Genomic DNA, 14,480 nt, shown 5'->3' on the forward strand with positions numbered 1-14,480 from the left:
TATTGCTAGCAGCTCTAGATGGTTGATAAGAAACAATCTTTGTTGAATCGTCCATTGTCCTTGTGTCGTATGATGTAGGAGATGGGCTCCCCATCCTGTGAGAGATGCGTCTGCTGTGAGTACTATTTGTGGAACAGGTTCGAGGAACGGCCGCCCCTTTGTCAAGTTTTTGGTGTTCCACCATTGCAGAGAGCGATGTGTGCGGCTGTCTACCAACACCAGGTCTGCTAGTTGCCCTTGAGCCTGGTTCCACTGTTGTGCTAGACATTCCTGTATTGGACGCATCTGCAGTCTTGCATATGGTACTATGATGATGCAAGATGCCATCATGCCTATTAGCCTCATGAACACTCTGGCTTGGAGAGAGTGTTGATGTTGGACGACCGTGACTAAGGTTTGAATGCTCTGTATCCTTGCTGGACTGGGATACGCTAGAGCTGTAGGCGTGTTTATTGTAGCCCCTAGATACTGATGTATATGAGAGGGTTGCAGGTGCGACTTGGTGTAGTTGATTGTGAACCCCAAGTCGTGCAATGTTTGAATTGTATGATGTGTGTGTTGGACACACTGATTGAATGACTTGGCTTTTATGAGCCAATCGTCTAGATAATGGAAGACATGTATTTGTTGTCTCCTGAGATGTGCTGCTACTACTGCTAGGCACTTTGTGAATACTATTGGTGCAGTTGTCACTCCAAATGGAAGGACTTTGAACTGATAATGTGGTCCTTCTAGTACAAACCTTAGATACTTTCTGTGAGCAGGATGTATAGGAATGTGAAAGAAGGCGTACTTTAGATCTAGTGTTGTAAGGAAATCGCCTTGTTGCAGCAGTGGGAGCACTTGTTGTAAAGTGATCATATGAAAATGATCTGATTGTATGTAATGATTGAGGGGCCTGAGGTCGAGAATTGGTCTTAGTGTCCCGTCCTTGGGTATTAGAAAATATAGTGAGTAAACCCCTGTTCCTTGCCGTTGTAAAGGAACTATTTCTATTGCGTCCTTTTGAAGAAGTGACAGAACTTCTTGTTTGAGCAGAGTAAGGTGTTCTATAGACATTGGACGCTGCCTGGGTGGTATGTGTGGAGGAGTTGCTATAAGTTCGAGGCAGTAGCCATACTGGATAATTTGTCTTACCCAATTGTCTGTTGTGATGGAATTCCAGACAGGTAGGAATTGTGTTAATCTGCCCCCCACAGGAGTGGAATGCTGTCGGGGAAGCAGAGGGAAGTCACTGTTTTGTGGTGGAAGAGGTTTGATTATTGTTGTTAGCCCGACCTCTTCCTTTGTTGTTGTTTCCTCTATATCCTCCTCTAAAATATCCCTTGTTAGAGGATGTTTGTGTGTTAGATTTGAAGGGTATTGTATTGTCTGCTCCAGTCTGTTTGGAGCCTCCTCTGTAGAAGGAGCGCCGAAAGGAACTTTTAGCTGGTGTGGACTGTAAAGCCCCCATAGATTTGGCAGTATCTGTATCCTTCTTCATCTTTTCCAGTGCTGTGTCTACCTCTGGTCCAAACAGTTGATTTTGATTAAATGGTTGATTTAAAATGGTAGTTTGCACTTCCTGTTTAAATCCCGAAATGTGTAGCCATGCATGTCTTCTAAGTTGGACACTAGTGTTTACAGCTCTTGACGCAGTGTCTGCCACATCAAGTGAACACTTGATTGAGGCATTAGAAATTAGCCGCCTTCTTGTATAATGTTGTTGGCCTGCTCCTCATATTGGTCAGGTAGATGTTTTAGTAGTTTCTCTAACTGATCATAATGAGCCCTATCGTATCTTGAAAGGAGGGCTTGTGTGTTAGCTATACGCCATATGTTGGTAGCTCGCGCAGCTATTCCTTTGCCTGAAGCATCTAATACTTTGGATTCTTTGTCAGGTGGGGGTGCCTCACCTGATGTTTGTGAGTTTGCCCTTCCTAGCATTTGATACAACTAGTGAATCTAATGGTAGTTGTCCTTTAATGTAGGCTGGATCTGCAGATGCAGGCCTATATTTGTTCTCAATTCTAGGGTTTAGGATCCTAGTACGTACAGGGTCTTTAAATATCTCCGGAGCATGTTTGATGACCCCTTTAATCATGGGAAGAATTTGAAAAGACCTTTGCGATTGTTCAAATGTGTCTAACAGAAAATCTTCCAATGCCTAATCAGAATGGATAGCGACTCCCTGGTAAATGGCAGCTCTGTTCAGCAGGTGACCAAAACAAATGTTATCTTCTGGGGGAGAAGGTTTTGAAGGATATGACAGTGGGTCAGGGATATCTGGCACATCCTGTGGGTTTGGGTACTCCCAGTCTATCATCTACAGGGTATGGGAAAGGCTCATCTGGGTCCATCCCTCTCCCTAAACTGTACTCATCATTTTGAGTTGAGTGTGAAGACAGAAGAGGAGAATGTGGAGGAGAAATCTGTGGTGAATTGTTAAGAGGAACAGGGGATGAAGGAGAAGGAAGTATAGGAGAAGAAGGGTGCATAGGAGATGTGGCAGAGCCCTTCTTCTTGGCAGGTACTACAGGTGTGGGTGTTGCATCTCCCTTCCTCTTCTTGTGTGGTGCAGTGGATACATGACCTGTCTTTGGGTCAATGTAGATCTTCTTTTGCAGGATCTGGTTAGAAAAGGTCTTCTCCTTGTGGAACCTTTGTCGGCGCAGATTTCTTCGGGTCCGGACGAGGTTGCTGTCTGTCTTTAGCCTTAGGAGATGTTACAATGTCCTTTGGCGTAGTTTTCAACACCTGAAGGTGTTATTTTCCGTGTCGTAGGCTGTTTCGAGGGATTGGGCGCATCGGAATCAGGCCTTGTCTGTTTCGGGACCGAAGACGATGGCTTCAGCGTGGAAGCTGGTCTTGTCGGCTTCGAGGCGTCGGACGCTGGCTTCATACCTTTGTCTTTAGAAGTCGACGGTTTCAAAGCCGAGACTTCTTTCTGTTTCGGTGCCGAGGGAGCTTGTGATATGGCACGTGCGGCTTGCTCGGTACAGAGCTACCGGAAGGTTTAATTACTTTCTTTGGAGCCAGGCTTGATGGCGGGGCTTTCGAAGTGGTTTTTCGGTCGCGACTTGGCCCCGGAGGCGGAGTGTTGACCTTTGCCTTCAATCTGGGTGCATTGTGTGGTGCAGGAGCAGTAGTACTCGCGCAATAACACGATGGTATGGAGTCATCCGAGTCGTCTGCCTCTGATACTATTTGGAGATCATCGGAATCTTCTTCCAGAACGAGCGGAACCTCCCAGTCGAAGATATCCACTATCCGATATCGATATCGAAGGTAGTTCGGTAAAGTTTTAATACGTTTTTTGCACTTTGAAGTGCTTAAAAAGTCTATTTCTAGCAGGAGCGGAAAAAGTTCATCCGAACCCAGTGGGGGAAAAAACAATCTAAGGATGGAGCCGATGCCCAGGCGCACTATCGTTCAAGGGAGGAGTCACCTATCTAGTGACTACAAAATAATTCTTCCAAGACGACAACAACATGCAATCATCCGAGCCCAACACCAGGTGGTGATCTAATGCTAAGTGTAGTATCTGCAGCTCATATGCCTCGAACACACGATTAAGCCTAATGAAGATTATAGTAAATAATCCAAACATTAACCCATCAGTGCTTCTTCTTGTCTCATTCCGAACACAATTTTTTAAAAAGAACAAAATGCATTGATGTAAAAACACAACCAAACAATACTTTACCCATAATGTAATTTAATAATTGCTGCCATTTACTGAATTTTATCAGCAAATGGATGAATAGCAATCAACTAAAATGTAATCCTGATAAAACCGAGCTAATCCTTACGGGTGGGCCAGCCAACCCTTGGAACTCCAGCATTTGGCCTCCATTGCTGGGAGAGCCCCCACTCCCAGCAGGTTCTACCAAGAGTTTGGGTATTGTGATCAGTAACAATTTGTCTATGAAAGCCCAGATTGGCTCAGAGGTCTCTGCTTGTTTCTTTCAATTGCGAAGAATTTATAAGATCAATAGAATCTTGACCACTGAAGTCCTGACCTTGGTCATCCTAGCTCTGGTAATCTCCTGTGTTGATTAAGCCAAGTCGCTGTATGTTGGTATCCCAGCATATCAATTATATTGCTTGCAGCTGGTGCAGAACCAAGCGGCCAGGTTGATTTTTCGCTAGCCCAAATGGCAACATGTCAGACCGCTGATGAAGAGTCTACATTGGACTCCTGTGGCTAAACGCTGCGCCTTCAAGATGGGATGCACCATCTTCAAAGCCCTTTCTGGTAATAGTCCAGCATTCATCTCTTCTAGGATCCAGCGCTATACCCCTTCTCGGGACCTGCATTCTTCCCATTTGAATTTGCCATCATTCAAGCGCAAGAAGTACGGGGGACTAAGATTCACAGTCTTGGCCCTGCAATTTTGGAACTCGCTTCCTGTGGAACTAAGGTCTGTGACTTCTTATGCACAGTTTAGGAGACAGCTTAAGACCTGGCTGTTCTCCCAGGCGTATGACTAAGTTAATTATCTCATGTTGCAGCCTCCGCTCTGACTTCAGTGCTAATAAACCGTTTTGTGTATGTGCGCTTAACAAGTGCCTTTAACATAACACATAGCAACTGCTTCTTATATGGCAGAGTCAAAAATATTTTAAGATTCTACCACATGAAGTCTATAATGATAAAAGAAAGTATTCAGTGAAGCCCAAATGGCTGCAGAGCTATCAACAATAAATCAATTGGAGGAACTACCCAGGGAGCAGCCATGCTTCTCATGCAACATCCTTACACTGAAGGAGGTACAGGTATATTAGATAGCTCACATGCCACAGAACGCAAGTCTTCCAAGTGTTGTAAGAGAGGAAACTAAAGAGCTTGGAGGCCCTGAGAGAGAGATCCCAAGAAGAAAAACATAACCCAATTCTTGGTCTCAGTTGAGAAAGACGGGAGGCAACCTCTGATAGAGAACCCAGATTACACCAAGGGGAGCGGAAAGCTCTAAAAGTAGCTAATTGACATTTAAGGGAAGTAACAGACAAAATCTTCTTGTAGAAATTCAAAAGGCTCACAAGGAGAGAAGTAACAACTGCTCAGCACTGCACCAACTTGCAGAGGAAGCCCACGATTTATTGTAGGAATCCAAGGTGGGTGAATTGTTTAAGCTACCGCCGGAGAAACTCCCAACGTACACAGACCTAACCTTTCAGTAGCCAAGCTATCAAGTGTAGACAAAAAAGGAAGCATGGGAGAAGTACTGGCCAATAAAAAGGGGATGGAAACTATCACTTCCTGTAGCACTGGAAGCCATGATTTCCTAGGTCAAGCTGTGGCAACTAGTAGCACTCTCTCCCTTTTGATTTTTATTAGGTGCCTGTGGACTGAAAGAAAGGCCGTGAACACAAAGAGAAGATACCCCAGCAAGGGAAAGTTAGGACATCTCACCCTACTGCATTGAGATCTCTTACTCTGGAAAAGAATGGTGGGGGTCGAGTGAGTATTGTAGCTTCAAAAATTTCCACTGCTGTAACCCAGAAGCTGAGGCAGATCGTTTTGAATATTTCTGCTGCTGGAAAGAACTAAGTTGAGGATTGGAATATACTGCTCAGGGCGTATGCTTTCACATGCTCTACTTATGGAACGTAACTGGAAGAAACAGAATCGAAGTGGGTTTATGCCCCGAATAATTTGATGATGGTTGAATAGCTAGTGAGGGTGATTAAACTCCCACTTGATATGTTACGTTATTTTAATTTGTAGCGTGCACGGATACTCACGAGTGTCCCGGCGCGAATACTTTGCTTCTTGCCTGTTGGTTGCAGTCAGGACAGATCTTCCCCAGTCTATTCACATGGTGCTGTAATGATTTCTCTGACAGAACTGCTATCAGTTCCTGCCAGATCAAGCAGCAGATTAACTCTATTGGCAACTCCGTCATGAAATCTGATCCAGGATAACTTCCCAAACCTCCAGACTGGAACCATGGTTCTAACAATTAGGGGTTGGAGGAGCGAAGTCTATTCCCCTTGGAAAGATGGTCAACTGACAATCACCTCCATAGGAGCTGGGAGGGTCTTTGGAAGGGGTATCAAGTAATTAGATCTAGAGACGCAGGACTCTAATGGAGCAGCATATGACTGACCAGGGACGTCAAGTGAAATCTCACCCACGGAAATATAAATCCTGATGCATCCATGTCTAAACCTCTAAACCTGGAGTCACAGACAAGCTGGAGCAGATAATATGACTAATAGAGACTGGAAGCTGGCTTGAAGTTTCACAATGTCATGAGGATGGAAAACCTGTCCCGCAGCGGAGACGTTCCTTTTTTTTTATAATCCATCCATCCATCTAAACAGGACATCCTTCAAATAAGTGACTGGCCGGGACTTCTTTATAGGTTTGAGAGAAAAAAATTGAAAAATAAGGATTGTATTAACACCCAGGCCATAATCTTTTAGAGGTATGAGTTTTATTACAGGCTTGCAGTTCACGGATTCAGTTTAGAAGAGCTTACATGAAACGCTAGTGGTAGAGCTTCTGGGAATTCTATTGAAGAACCCCGATACATATCATAAGCCTGAGACTTCTAGGTTTTGGCTAACCAACTGAAATGAGAAGGACACCTAGGATGTCTGCACAACAGTATTGCCTTTGAGACATATACAAACTGGGAGCCAAGCACAAAAAGACAAATAAAAACACTTAGAGGGTAGGAGAGTACACACCCAATCATCTGTACTAGTGGCCAGGAACAGCAGAAGAAGTGGCTTAGGTAAGGAGTCACTTATCTATCCTCCCAGGGGGAGTGAAACATGTTTTATGGTTATTAAGTGACTATCGTCTGGATGGAACACCCCAAGTATGCTGGGAGTGGGATAAAGAAGAGAAGAGAAGTTGTAATATGTGTTACAAGAGGAGGTACTGAAAAAAGATTGTATATAAGAGCTCACAGGATACCACTGGTGTTAATCCAAAAGGATGTACTGTTGGTGCACAAGAGGTGTAACTAAAAAACCAAGAAAAGGGTATCAAACATCATGGCTTTTAGCTTCCCATTAGAGGTGTGAATGCACAACCTTGCTTTAAAAAAAATGTATTAGTGTGGTAAAAAAGGAAAAGACTGAAATTAGGAAAGTATTCAAACTATCAATAAAGTGAGCATATGAACAGTTAGGATGGATGTATGGATGACATTCTTGTTGGTCCAGATTGCAGAGGTTTCAGCGTGAAATCTGTGTTTCAACCATCACAAAACTGAAGAGAAGTACTGTGTTTCCCTCAGTAAAACCTGGCATTAAACATGTGGGGTTGTCCATGATTTTGCTTAAAGAGACAATGTCTTTTGTGCTTGGAATCTCTTTAAATGGCCAGCTTTGGTACAGTTAGTGGTGCGATCCCTTGGAAATGTCATGAATAGGACACAGTAAATTTATCCTACTGAGGGTAATAACCTGCCACTAAAACTCAGTTCCCTTCAATATGCTAATTAGGTGTTCCAATACAGAATTGATTAGACTGGCTAAGAAGTCTCTCCTCAGTTTCTCTCACCCTTTCACTACCTTTCAAAACTCCGCATCTGCTACGCGGAGTTTTGCCTTCCCGGAACCCACCACTCGGCTCCGCCACTCCGGCAGACCTAGTAAGTTTTCTCGCTGTCCGCACAACTCGGCACTCTACTCTCACTCGCTACAGGATTTATAACGGTGATCCTATTTTCCTTTCAGGAGCGCTGAACACACCGCAAGCTACCGAGTATGCCCGGTTTGAAGCTTTTCAAAGCGGTTACTTTCACTATTTAACTGCTCCGTTTCCTTAACTATCCACTCCGTGCTATCCCGCTACGCTTCACATTTCCTTACGTTCCACTCGGGTTCTATCAATCTTGGTTCATACTGCTTGCACATGCGTAATACTTACGTTTCTGACCTTTTATTGAAAACACCTCGGTTACTTTTTTTACCTCTGCTTTCCAACTCTCGCATCTTGATGAGATTTCACTTTTATACCTTTGGTGAGACATCACACTCTGCATGTTTTTCTTCTCGTTACCCCACTATTGGACACATGTGGTTCTCACATAGAGTCACTCATGTAAACAATGATGTATGTCATTTATGTTGATATTAAGTACATTGATTTAGTTCTATATATCCTCTTTGTTCTAGTGCTCCTTGAGAAAGGACACCTTTGTCCGAAATGCATCGGAGCCATTCACAGTTTCTGATGGATTAAACTGATGGTCTGCTAATTCATATGAATTGAATATGAAACACTTCAAATGAAAGATTTTGATTAAAACTTTTGAAACCTTTTACGAATGGAACTTTATTTGAACTAACCGCCTGGAAACTCTCTGTGTTGTTTTGTTACACACAGTTCCATACAAGTGTGCCCACCACAGGGATGCGCCTACACCCCAGTAGCGCACTCAACCCCTAAGAACCAAGGTCGACATAAAGAGAGATAATGAAGTCAAGTCCATCGCCACCTTTCGGAATAAATAATCTCCCTTTGCCCCTTTGTCTTACCACGCACCGTTCTATTTTTTCATTTGATTAGAAAACTATGCTGCTACATATCAAGCAAATTTTCTTAGGGGACTTCAACCTACACTGGGACGACTTGAACGACCCCGGGGTAAATAGCCACAAAGCCTTCCTCACAGACCTCAACCTTAATATACAACAGCACTACACACGAAAAGGTTGCAACTCTCGACCTAGTTATCTCCAACGCAGACTCCACACAGCTGGACTCGATACTCCCTTGCGACTGGTCAGACCATCATATCATTATTTTCCAAGTCCTGAAAACTTTTAAACCACTCTCTACACAACCCCTTCGAACAAAGTGCTGGAAAAGAAACCTGAAAAACGTCGGATCTGACCTCACAGACTAAGCTAACTCAAACCCTCTTCGTCCCCCGGAAGACCTAACTGATGTACAGGTGCTGACAAACCATTACTTCCATTCCGTGAACAACCTTCTAGACAAAATGGCCCCATTACAACTGAAAAGAAGATCCTCAAAAGACTCAAAACCATGGTATGATGGGAGACTAAATGAGGACAGACGCTTGCTTAGAGTAATAGAACGACGCTGGAGAGACACACCCTCAACTGACCTCCTCAAACTTCTAAGATCATCCAGAAACGCTTATTTTAGAAAGATCAGAAAATCCGAATCAGATTTCTTCAGGTCTCAACTAGACCTAGCCAAGAACCGTCCCAAAAAACTTTGACCTTATCAAAGTCCAAACTAAGAGCCTACCTAATGTCCTCAACATCAGCCCACTCCCTCTACCCAACTGTGATGAATATGCCTCCTTCTTCGCTTCCAAGACAGAATCCATTAAATCTGATCTACTCAATGAGATAATTTCCTTATCAGACCTGGAAAAGAGCCCATCACTGCCCCCGACTGGTGCCCCAGCTAATGACCTCCCATTATTTAAACTAAAAAACAACGCAACTTTGTCCAATTTCGACACTTACGATGAAGATTCCATATTAAAGGTGCTAACACGTTGAAGCCATCCAATCACTTCACTGACCCACTCCCTGCGAACTACCTTCCTCTCTTACTTCCCAGCTGGACCAAGATCAACACCCCCCACCTCCAAGGCTCCATTCCAGACATCTTGAAAATTGGACAGGTCTCACCTATCCTAAAGAAAACCACTGCAGACCCCTCGGACCCAAATAACTATCGTCCGATATCTAACATCCCTATGTTAGCGAAACTCCTGGAAAAATGCGTTAACATGCAGCTGAATAGTCACATTGAAATTCGTTCAACAATTTGAATCGATCAATCAGGCTTCAGAACAGGTCACAGCACCGAATCAGCCATGACACATGTATTAGACTACGCTCTCAAAATCCTAGACCAAAATGAAGCATGTCTACTAATCCTACTCTACCTGTCATCAGCTTTTGACACCGTCAAACATGACAACTTGCTTGATCTCCTGAAACACAGAATGGGAATGTCTGGAAACTGGTTTACCTCTTTCCTCCATAACAGATCCCAAAGATTCAAAGTCAACCAATCCCTGTCCAACCCCATGCCAGTCACATTAGGAGTCCAACAAGGCTCCTCCCTCTCACCCACCTTGTTCAACCTGTTCATGGAACCTCTTACTGATCTTCTCAGCCTCACCAAGATACACTTCCACATGTATGCTGATGACACCCAAATTAACATAAAGATACACTCACTGGAGGACATCAAATCGCTCAACACCACACTTCAAAAAACCCAAACGTGGCAAGCCGAAAACCATTTGGAACTTAACTCCCTCAAAACGGAATTCCTTTTAATCTCCCCCCGCCCGAACAAAACTCATACTATCTTGAACTGGATGAAGCACCTAACAGCGCTCAATGGACAACCGCTCATAGTAGACTCAGGGGGTACCACTTGACAGTAACCTAAAGATGCAGAAACACATTAGCGCCTCAACAAAAGGAGCCAACTTCCACCTTAAGACCCTACGAAAACTGAAACCCTTTTTGCCCGCACACAATTTTAAACTAGCAGTTCAAGCCCTAGTAATTCCCCGTGTGGAATATGGAGCAGTAACACTATGCGGCCTCCCAAGGTCATCGACAGCCCCGCTAAGAGCTACGATCAATTCTGCGGCAAGACTCATCACAGGTTCCAAGAGAAACGCTCACATTTCCCCAGACCTGAAAGCCCTCAACTGGCTACCATTTGAAGCCAGAATTCAGCTACAAATCGCTTGTATGACACACAAGGCCCTCTACCACAATGCTCCACAATACATAGCTCAGAAACTGGTGCTCTCAGCGGGCAGCAGAGCCTCTAGGAGTGCCAAGACTCTTCTCCTACAACCGCAACGATTCACCAAGAAAAAAACGTATAACCGGTCCTTTTCTGGTATGGCTCAGAGGATTTGGAACGTCTTACCCAGTGAAACAAGAATGATCCCTTCCACTGCCTCCTTCAAAAGAGAAGTAAAAGCTACCCTCATGGCGAAATTCACTTGAACTATATATATATTCATTGTATTTGTTTTCTTTATTGCTGTTCTTTGTATTCTTTCTCTTGCCTTCAATTTATGACCTGTAAAGCGCTCTGATACTCGCAAGAGTCTTGTTCGCTCTATATAAAACCTTCAAAATAAATAAAAAAAAATAAAAACAATAACTGACTCTAAAGAACACAAACACCTCATCACTTGCCCACCCTTCCCACTCGGAGATCCAGCTTACCTTCCACAACCTTGTGGTAGGCAAAGTGCAGGTACAAAAGGAAAAGCATATGCAGGGCAGTCAGGGTGCCGCAGAGGATGAGCCGCTGGGTGTGTCCAACTGTCCGGGAAAGCAGAACCGCAATCTACAAGAGGAGGAAGGAAGAGAGTTATTGAAAGAAGGAAGGGAAGCAAGACAGCTTAAGTAGTAGTAATCTCTGAAAAGGTCACAGGTCTTAGAATAGGTACAGAACAAGCATTCTCCTCATGGTGAAATCCCTACAAGAAAAAACAAGCATTGGCAAGCTATTAGCTTGGTCAGTCCGGTGGGAATGGTGAAAGGGAAGATGGGTAAATTGGTGGAGAGCAGGAAGGTAAAAAATGTAAATAAAAAAAAAAAGAGCTATAAAGCGGCCAGCGCTGGCTGCATTGTGGCACTTTCTTTTGTTTGTTGGGAGAGGGTAGAATAAATGGAAGAGGTGGGTATAGGAAGGAGAAGAGAGAGTGATGGGGCGGGTGGAGGTTAGGTGAAACAGAGACTGGGTGGGTGGGGGCTAGAAGAAAGAGGTAAAGGGTGGATGGGGGATAAGCAACTGGAACGACAGTGGATGGGAGGAGAAAATCAGGGACTTCCTCTATTATCTGCCCTTTGGGTATTTCACAAAACCACCCAGTTGTGAACTGTGAACTAATGGTTACTTACCGGTAATCTTCATTACTCGGAGTCCAGGTCTTCCCTGATATAGTCCTATTTTTTCCTGCCCGCCCAGGTGGGTGGGATTGATTACGTTATAGAGGATTGCTGTAACTTGCTTGTATATATACAGGATGTTATGTCATTACTCCTCTCCTTTTCTACTGCCACATAGGAATGGCAGCCATGTTGGGAGGATTTTTTTGTAAGGGGAACAGGTTCTGCGGGATGGAGATAGAATCTCACAGGTAAGGACTGTAGTGGGGAAGACAGACGAGGAGGTAATGAAAGCTTGTAAATACACAGGCTGTAAGAAAGTGTAGGTCTTCTTAGAAACCTCGACCCGTGAAATATGTGAATTAATTTGAAAGATGGAATTAACCGCAGAATTTAGACCATCACATCTTGGATATTGGTGTAGTATATACAGTAGAACTGTTGGATGCTCCACCTCGAATGCCCCTGCACCACGTGTGCCCTGTCAAGTACTCTGCCTGGTCCCTGCAAACCTTGACAGTGAAGATATTGGAGGGGCAGCTTTGATAAACTCCTGCTACAGATTTATAGTAGAGAAAGTAAGCACTGCTTCACAAAACCAGAAAAGCTGGAAAGTTCCTTTCTCCTGGAAGAGTTGTAATTTGCTACCCTTGTGCTTTAATTATTTTGCAATGTCTGATTTCTAGTAAAGCCCCCGCCGCTTAGACCGGACACCGCAGGTCTCTGCTGCAATGAACATGCAGAATATTTCACTGCCAAAGTACAAAACACTCTTAAGACAGCGAAATTCCAATCAAGCATACGAATTTGGATGGGTATAAAAAAATTGAACATCAACTGGAGACCGTTTACTGGGACGTATTTTCAGTCCTCCTGTCATCAGTAAAAAGTGGGTTGCCTTTAGAACCTGCTCCCCTCAACATCCTGAAACAGGTAGTACCTGTAATTGCCCCTATTGCCGCCAGCTTTATCAATGCTTCACTTTCTACAGGTACGGTCCCCCATGAGTGGAAAAGGGCAAGGGTAAAGGCGCTGTTGAAAAACTCCAATCTGGACCCTGCCGACCTGGGCAACTGTCGCCTCATTTCATTGCTCCCTGGAATCAGAAAGATTGCAGAAAAACATCTGAACTATACGCACTCCACGTTCCTGGAGTCCAACAATTTAATCCACCCCTCCCAAACGGGCTTTCGCCCTTGCCAAGGCACTGAAACCGCCTTGTTAGTAGTAGTGGAAGAATCAAGAAAGATTCTGGATTCAGGAGGATCTACAGCCATAATCCTCCTCGACTTGAGCACGGCCTTTGACACAGTGAACCACCAAATCTTGGTACACCGCCTTAGGAGCTCAGGAGTGACGGGTACTGCCCTATTATGGCACTAATCTTTCCTGAAAGAAGACAACACCTCAAATCCCATCCCCTTACAGTGTGGAGTCCCGCAGGGTTCATCCTTGAGCCCCACACTTTTTAATGTCTATATGGCCCCATTGGCGGATATGGTTTCCCCCTTCGGGATTCAGATACTAACATACGACGATGACACACAGCTGGCTGGGAATCTGCCTAGACCAGGATCTTACTTTTAAATCACAGGCGAGGAAAACTGCAGCCTCTTGTTATGGCTTGCTTAGAACGTCCCGCAAAGTCCTCCCCCTTTTATCCTTTCAGGTGAAAAAAATGCTGATCCAGGACTAATCCTCTCAAGGATTGATTACGGCAATGCCCTTTATTTAGGGGCCCCGAACTCAGTAGTCACGAAACTGCAGATTGTGCAAAATTGTGCTGCAAGACTGCTCACAGGGACCCCCAATCGCTGCTCAGCAAGACCCGCGCTACGCTCCCTCCACTGGCTCCCGGTGCAGGAGAGAATCAACTTTAAGGCACTCTGTGTTGTCCATAAGGCTCTGGAAGGGAGCGGACTGCCCATCAATAAAACTATGATTCGCCCCTATAGAGCGAACAGGAAACTCCGCTCAGATAAACGTCATCTTGCAGCTGTCCCAGGATTAAGAAGGCCAGATGTGGTGGGCGCCTTTTTTCATACAACACTACCAGACTCTGGAATACCATACAGCTGTATCTTCGCAAAGAACCCAACCATTCTACCTTCCGAAAACAGCAAAAAACCTGGCTCTTACCCTAGGAGGTCTGTCCACTCCGGTACGGATGCTCCCGGGTAGCTATGCGATACATAAAAGTCATTTCATTCATTCATTTTTTTAAGGGTGAAAAAAATAAAAAACTTTATTTTTTCAGCAGAATAAACAATACTTTCCCCCCCCAACATTGGCATCAAGGTATAGAAAAAACATGTATACGCAGTTCACACCCCCAGCACAGCTTCAACAGTTGCAGATAAAACAGGAGATGCAAGAATCAGATCCATTGGATACAGTGCAAATACAGAAAAACTGACATAAGGAACATGTGCGTAGTCATCAGGGCAGTACCCCAGCCCCTACTCACCCTCCCCATCCCCCGCCACTCCTTCCTCAGGTTCCGATTCCTCGGACGAGAACAATGCAGCACTAGTAGCATCAGAGTCGCTGGCAGTCGACCCCCCCGCACACATCATACGCCATGCAAGTAAGTCCTCCTGTAGCCGCTCATCCCTACGCGT

General features: G+C 44.5%; 1 protein-coding gene across 1 annotated transcript in view; it reads right to left on the minus strand.

The window, feature by feature from the left end:
• Positions 1 to 14,480, minus strand: part of YIPF3 (Yip1 domain family member 3) — a 150,694-nt gene that overhangs the window by 6,110 nt on the left and 130,104 nt on the right. The window contains 1 exon segment of the mRNA XM_086925995.1: positions 11,191 to 11,314. Within this exon segment, the coding sequence (XP_086782121.1) occupies positions 11,191 to 11,314 (124 nt within the window).

The sequence above is a fragment of the Lissotriton vulgaris genome, chromosome 6, assembly GCF_964263255.1.
Source record: "Lissotriton vulgaris chromosome 6, aLisVul1.2, whole genome shotgun sequence".
In the NCBI taxonomy this organism is placed as follows: Eukaryota; Metazoa; Chordata; class Amphibia; order Caudata; family Salamandridae; genus Lissotriton; species Lissotriton vulgaris.